General features: G+C 27.7%; 1 protein-coding gene across 2 annotated transcripts; it reads right to left on the reverse strand.

Moving 5' to 3' along the window:
• Positions 1–5830: 5830 nt before the first annotated feature.
• Positions 5831–7417, reverse strand: LOC18015247 (transcription factor MYB61). 2 transcript variants are annotated; one of them, XM_024154247.1, is made up of 4 exons: positions 7141–7417; positions 6920–7049; positions 6397–6825; positions 6236–6293 (listed from the first exon to the last, which is right to left on the reverse strand). In XM_024154247.1, the coding sequence occupies exons 1-4, from the start codon at positions 7271–7273 to the stop codon at positions 6236–6238; spliced, it is 750 nt and encodes a 249-aa protein (XP_024010015.1). In that variant the 5' UTR covers positions 7274–7417. The 2 variants fall into 2 exon arrangements, with proteins under 2 accessions (XP_006396364.1, XP_024010015.1); XM_006396301.2 differs by having other exon boundaries at positions 5831–6825.
• Between the last annotated feature and the right edge of the window lie 401 nt (positions 7418–7818).

Genomic DNA, 7818 nt, shown 5'->3' on the forward strand with positions numbered 1-7818 from the left:
TTTTATTAAAATTTTTAATCTAATTCATATTAATTTTATAAAATAATCTTTTAAGGGGGATATAAAAAATTTGTATTTAGATATATTTTTTCTAAGTATTATTATACCCCATGATCATAAAAAACATAATTTTAAACCAGTTATTTTACTAATAAAAAGTGATTGTTATTATAAAAAATATATTTCTAACTCGCTCATTTTTATTAATCCGAAAAAAGAGGGATAAAAAACATAGGAAAGATAAGGTTTTCTCATAATCTAATGAAGAATAAAGATAAACCTAATATTGCCACAAAATCAGTTAAATCTAATTTAGTTGCAATATGAATTATAATTGGAGCAAAAACTAATTAACATCTCATGTAAATCGGGTTTCATGACTTGTATCTCTATATATTAACAAAATTCATATAAAGAGTGTCATACTGTCATTCAATCATATATTTTAATGAAATTTAAATCCAGCCATAATTCACTATCATTCAATTATTGATTTAAAATCATATATGCTTTAGATTCCAGTGTTATTGAATCTTTGATTTTTGTAAATCATGCTTGAGATTTAAATTTGGTTTTATTCAATGAAAATTTCAAATACTTTATTAAAACCCAGTGTTATTCAAAATTAAAAGAAATGTAAAATCTTTGTGTAATGAATCACTTCAAATATTCAATGGATTTTCATGAGTAAATAATTAAAAACAGAATCCAAGATATACTGCAGAAATTTTAGAATCCACATACATGGATTCTTAAAATGATAACAACTTACAAATATTGAAGATCATAAGACATAGAGAATTAACTTTAAATATAAGGCTAACAGTTTTTATAATTTATTACTATATAAAGATGAGGATCCTGAAAACCGATGTATATTGTTTTTGGCTATGTCATTGTATTTCTAATTCATATTGCAACTAATATATTAAACCATAATGCTAAGCGGCTTAACATCTTTTGATTTCATTTAATAAAATTAGTTACCTTTTCCGTCTGAATAATCTGACTCTATAATTATACTGTTTCATGGATTAATTTACTTATTATTAATTAGTTTTGAGGTCAAAATTCATGATTTTTAAAATAGTGATCCAGTTTTTTTATTTGATGGATGGTTTTCAATGTTGTAAATAGTCCGTTTTGCAGTGGTATTTTCAAAATGATGGCTCTTTTCAACTTATTTCGAATAAGTTTTGTAAAATGTCTTTTTTTTGAAATAAAATATTTATCAAGTGTCATTAACTCAACTGAAAACATACTAAAAACAAAACGTAAAAGTAACACGATTTAGTGGCACCTGGAACAAATATCACAAGACTATATAATATATTTTAGTCTCGGACCTAAAAGGTGTATGAGCGAGAACTTCTTAGTCAAAAATTAAAATTGAAACATTTCTAGAGTAATATATAAATTCTACTCCATTCAGAGGAAGCTCATAATTCTTAGCTCTGATTAGTTCAAAAGTGTTATCCCTAAAACGATCTCATGGTATGGACCTCTAGTCTAAACAAGCTGCCCACCAGATCAAGAATGGCGTTTTGGGGAGTGCATTTTCCAACAACTTTATGTTGAAACAAGAGATCATATCTACTTCTGAGATGTGTGAGGTTAATATTAAAATTTGGCAGGCCGTTTTACCTAGACTGAGTCTTATACATGCTCTCTTTGATACATGGACTGGTTTACTTGACTTAACCACTAAGGTAAAAGTGCTTCTACCCAAATCGTCAGGAAGATTATAGCTCAAGCAGTGGTGTATCACGTCTGAAAACAGAGGAACAACACCCTCCACAACCTCCAAGCAACCCCTCTAATGATTATCTTCAAAGATATTAACAAAGAGATTTGAAATACTATCACGAAGAAAGAGCATTGTAAGCATATCGGTGGTTTAGTGGATCTATGGCTGCAATGAAAGAAATCATATTTTCGATCAATTCTTGTTTCCTTGTTATTTCTTTTATTTTATTTTGCAAGGAAGCAAAATATAGAGGTTAAGCTTTTGTAAATGATATTTTATATTCGTAGCAAAAAGAAGAAGTAAAATATTTTTACGTATTTGAACAAAATAGAGGAAATAATCAAACAATTCTTGGATTCACCCCTAGAGGTGAATTCATTCATTCACTCTCTCTCATTTTAGCCAATGAGAATCTGTCATATAATAAAATCAATTAAAGTAATTTATCAAAATAGTATATTTTAAATATTTATTTTTAATAGGAAAAAACTAAACTTCAATTTGTAAATAATGAACCCAAGCATAATATTAAAGTTTATGTAGAATTATTTTTAATAAAAATATACTTTTACATAATTATTTGTTTTATTTCAGAATTTTAAATAAAGAAAAACTAAACCCTAAATTAGAAATAATGAACCCAAATATAATATTAAATTTTATTTATATTTATTTTTAATAAACATATATTTTTACATAATTATTTTTTTTTTCAGAATTTTATAGTCTAATAATCTATAAACATTAAAAAACTAAACCCTAAATTCTAATTTTTATATACATTATTTATTTATTTATATATATTTTTAATAAAATATTTGATTGAATATTTATTTTTTTAATTTTAATTATGTATTTTTATTTAAAAATAATATTACATGGCAGATTTTAATTGGAATGGGTGAATGAATGAATTCATCCCTAAGGGTGAATCCAAAAATTTTCCGAAATAATCTTAACCAACCAATTCCACGTTGTTCAGAACTTATTAAAATTAGATTAGAACCCGCATATATGCGGATTTATAATAAAATAATTGATAATATGTTAAAAAAATAAAATGAAAAAAATTTTCGAAAGTAAACAATATTAAATTTAGAAACAAATTTTTTGATAAGGTACTTTATGCAGTAAATACCTTAAGAAACGATTAATGAACTTTATATTTTTGGTATGTAATTGATATACTATCAAATTATTTATATAGATATGAGAAATTAGAATTTTGTTCTTTTGCGATTAATTTTTTTATTGTTTAATATCTTTAATCTAAATGATAAAAAAAATTACCTTTTTATTAACCTTTTTCTTAGGATAAATTCAAATTTTGGTTTTTCTTTTCTTTTTTTAATAATAAATTTACTTTTTAAGATTATAAATATAAATTTATCCTAAAAGCCAAAATTAATCAAATAGGTTAAAATAAATAAAAAAATCACAGAAAAATATATGAATATTATATACTGATAATGATCTTTGTAAACTATCTCCTATACAAAAAAAATAATCATCCTAGAGTTTTTATGTTTGTTTTTTCTTATTTTTTGGGTTATATAAAGTTCAAAAGCTAAATCATATAATAGTTCATAACCAACTTAGTTCTGGTATTCTTCTCCAATATCATTACTATAGTAGCAAGGGCGAAGATATTGGCATCAAAACTTTAAGCAACTTTAATTCTAATTGGACGTGTACTTTTTATGATTTAGAGTTTGCATATAGGTTAAGGTGCATTTCTTTTAGTTTGTAAATGTGATTTCGTAAAACATTTTGAACGTGTTAAATATATAATTACAATAAATAAAACATCATTAATTTACGATTATATTGTGAAAACTGTATTTAGCTTACGTGTTATGTTATTAAATCATTCAATTATTCGACTATTCATATGACATAATAAGAATTTCTCCGTAATTGGATTTTGATTTTACAATTAGAGCATATAATAAGACAATCATCAATCACGGCATAACTACAATTAATTTTCGCAAACACTATAAAAAAGAACAAGGTACTGACCGTATCAAAGATATCTATGAAATGAAAATAAACAATAATATATGTTGATCCATTTCAGTATTATTTTTGATTAGTATAGAGAATTTAGTTGAATTTGTCACTAGAGTTACTCATAATTATTTGAACCCAACAGTCTTTTGTTCACTTTATCATCATTGAAAGTCGATTGTGATTGTTAATACATCAAATTTTACGAGCAACCCAAAATAAATCAAGAGAAGCAAGCTCATATAAACCACGTGGATGTTTTCATTCTGTTAAATACATGCTATATATACATATATCTATAATCAATTGCGATATCAGAAAAGATGAAACAAAAATCAAACAAATTAAATGACCAAATTTTTTAATTCACTGATTTATCTAAATTGTGATACTATGTCATTATTTAGATACAAATCCATGTGTTGTTGACAACAACAAAATTTAATAAACTAATTTATATACGCATAATATACTAGACATACGTTTTTACGAGTGCAACTTTAGTTTAATGTTCTTTTAGAGTGAACTTAAAAAAAAGAACTTGACCAAATGAAGAGAAACCTGATGAAGTAAGTAGAAACTAAAAGTTGCCGGATTAAAAGATCAATATATATATATATATATATATGATTATTTAGAATTGAAAAAGACACTAAAAGTAAAAAACTGTTCCTTAAGTTCATTGAAAATGAAACTAAAATTAAAGTAAGAAAAAAGATAAAGCAATAAAGTTGTCCCTATTTTAAAGATACACTGCCTTTTTTTAGAAGCTTCACCTAAAATATGTTACAATAGTCAATCGAATAAATGCTTTGTCTATCTATATATAAAAAGGTCTTAGAAGATAACATAATACCATAATTACTCAATCCCAATTGCCAATATTAATCCCAGAGATTCCTCAATATTATTAATAAATAATTATCTTCGATCTTACTCTTTTTGTTTCATTATAGTTGATTTTCTAGGTTTTTTTTCTTGTTTCATAATATTTGATTTCCTACATCTAATAAATGCATGTCTCTTCTTTAAATTGAATAAATAATATTAATGCATGTTGTTTTACTCCATTAATGCACAGTTAAAAAAGAAAAAGTAATAATATAAATAATGAAGTCAGTTGTAAAAGTAACTTAATTAATAAAAATAAACAGTAAATAATTGAGCATTTATAGTTTTCTTAATCTGTGTGTAAATATTCAGAAAATCAACTATAATGAAACAGATGGAGTATTCTTATTCCATTTGTTTCATTTAACAGTATATATCAACCTTTATACTCTTTCGAAATCCTTCACAGCTATTACAGCATAGTATAACGATCTACTCTATAGTGATAAAGATGTTATGTTAGGTTGATTAAGGTCTGACTGGTTGCTGGATTTAGCAGAAAAAAGAGGAAAAGAATAATTTCTCTAAAGGTTTGATAAAAACTAAACAATCAAAAAGAAAAGGGAATAAAAAATAATTACCCCCAGTTCCTCTAAAACTAAAGTTCCTCTAAAACTAAAGTATTATCCCACTTAATTTACTAATGGTGAAAACAATTCTTCTCTTTTACTCTAATTTGTGTGTTCTTCCCACTTCCTCTAAACTAAGTCAGACTCCAAGAGTATCCACTCAATAAAATGTTAATTTTTTCCCCCAATCGTGAGAGACTCATGTAAAAACCTATGGATGGAAGTGTTCTAACTTCTAAGTAAATTTCTTCTTTTTTAACAAAAAAAAATCCGGTTTAGAAAAATTTATATTCTTGACCAATTTTTTTCAATCTTTAAGACAATATAGTATTATTTTGTCCGGTAATATGAAATTAAAATATAAAATGCAACAAAATTTCAAGTGTATATTTATTATTGTAATGTAATTGACCACTTAACTTATGTGAAAGATGTCAAACGATGTATAAACAAACAATATTTATTTTCTTATATAAGAATCTAGTAAGTCCAAAACCTCGTTTTAAGTGACATTCTGTTTATTATTGTGTTTATGTATGTGTTTACTAAATTTGATGTAAAGGGTATATAAAATGAACAAAAAAATCTTAAAAATAAATGTCATTAGTCCAACAGCAATAGAGAAGCAAAATCTCAAAGTCCAGTAAAACTTTTCTTGACAAATTACATCAAATAAAAAAGGAAAAATGTAAAAACAATACTGTTAAATTAAATGATATATAACACAAACTCTATATACACAACCATATATTTAGTTCAATTTTTGAAAAAGAAGAAAAAAACATGAAGAAGAAAAAGAAGATTCACACACCTTATGATATACACGAGGATTATATATGGCCATATGCATGTTGCTGAGGCTGAAGCTGGTTACATGGCCACATACCAACATTTGTAGCCTCCGTACCAAAAAAATTGGTCTCCGATTTGATTTCACTGTATAACGACGAATTTGAATGATTCTGTAAAGAATTATTCGCTATTGTGAATGGATGTTCCTCCATTGTTAATCCCCAATTCAGATTTCCAGTTCCAAAGAATGTCGAATTGTTGTAATTACTCTCTTGAAGTTGCTGCTCTGTAATCATTGGCCCGGTTGAGAATGAGTTTTCCAATTCGATTAAACCGAGATTGGAGGATCTGTAAGTGGTTGTCGAACCGATTAAACCGGACGAGAACATTGAACCGGGTAGCACCACTGCACTAGGGACGGTATCAGCGCTGATATCAACATGATGATGATGATTTCTTCCGGTTCGGGGAATCCATATGCCGAGGTCTGAACCGGTCGGTATTCTTGAGCCGGTGTCTAAACTTAACCGTTGGAAACCGAAATTTCCGGTATAAAGATGATCAGTGTTGTTGTTGTTTTGGTTAGTACTGCCAGTGGTAGTACTAGAGGAGCCTTCTGTCTCAGCGAGGTAGCTCTGCTGACTCTTCTCAACCGGGTTGGTTTTGTCATCTGTACCGGTCTCGATTTCGGTTAAGAGCTTGTGTGTAACCGGGTCAATCCCTCTCAGCCTGAGTTTCTTCTTCAAGCAAGAATTCCACAGGTTCTTGATTTCATTGTCGGTTCTACCAGGAAGCTGTGCAGCAATCTGAGACCACCTAAACCGAACCAGACCAAAACGAAGACAACTGTTAAATATATTTATACACAGTGATAAGCCTTGCTATCGGAAGAGATGGCACAGTTCTTTACCTATTTCCAAGAACGGCATGGAGTTCAATAATGAGATTTTCTTCATCCGGTGAAAATGCTCCTCGCTTCAAATCTGGTCGTAGATAATTTATCCATCTTAATCTACAGCTCTTTCCACATCTCTGCAAACCTAAATTTTTATTAAAAAAGAAAAAAAAGTCAGTTCAAGAATTAGGAAAGAGAATTACTAAAAAATTGGTTAATTAATTGAAATTAATTACCAGCTTGTTTAGGGACAGAGCTCCAACAGCCATGGCCGTACTTGGTGATGTACCTAAGAAGCTTCTCGTCTTCTTCAGGAGACCAAAGTCCTTTCCTCAGCTTCTGTTTATAACAGCATGAATGTCTCCCCATCCTTTAAATTTACATATAAATAAATAAAATATCAATTAAAGATCAGCTTGTTTTCTTCTTTCTTCAGAAAAAGCTTTTGAAGTCAGCTTTCAGAGAAATCTTTAGTTCATTATCTGAGGTGAGAGAGAAAGAGAGAGGATAGATATAGAGAGAGATTTTGAAGTGAGAAGATGAGAAAAGGAGAGGTGGATTTGGGGAATATAAACAAAAGGGTTTTGTTTTGGTACGTCGAAGTTTACACGAGTCAATTTTGCTGCCTTTTCTTTCTTTTTTTTTTTGTCCGTGTATCCTCCTATGTGCTGAATTTTAATTATGTAATTGCCCAAAGAAATGTAATTTTATACGTTTTTTTATTAATTTTGTTCTGATTGGTGAGAGAGTAACCCTTGTTACAAATAAAAAATTTGACAGAATTTCTTGCAAATAACATCATTTTTATGTAATCGATGGAAAGAATTGTCAAAAAAAATTTTGAATTTATATGATTGAATTTGCCAAACGACGAAATAATTGGATGTAAATTAAGATACTATAAGATTTCATGG

Source organism: Eutrema salsugineum, unplaced genomic scaffold (assembly GCF_000478725.1).
Source record: "Eutrema salsugineum unplaced genomic scaffold, Eutsalg1_0 scaffold_3, whole genome shotgun sequence".
In the NCBI taxonomy this organism is placed as follows: domain Eukaryota; kingdom Viridiplantae; phylum Streptophyta; class Magnoliopsida; order Brassicales; family Brassicaceae; genus Eutrema; species Eutrema salsugineum.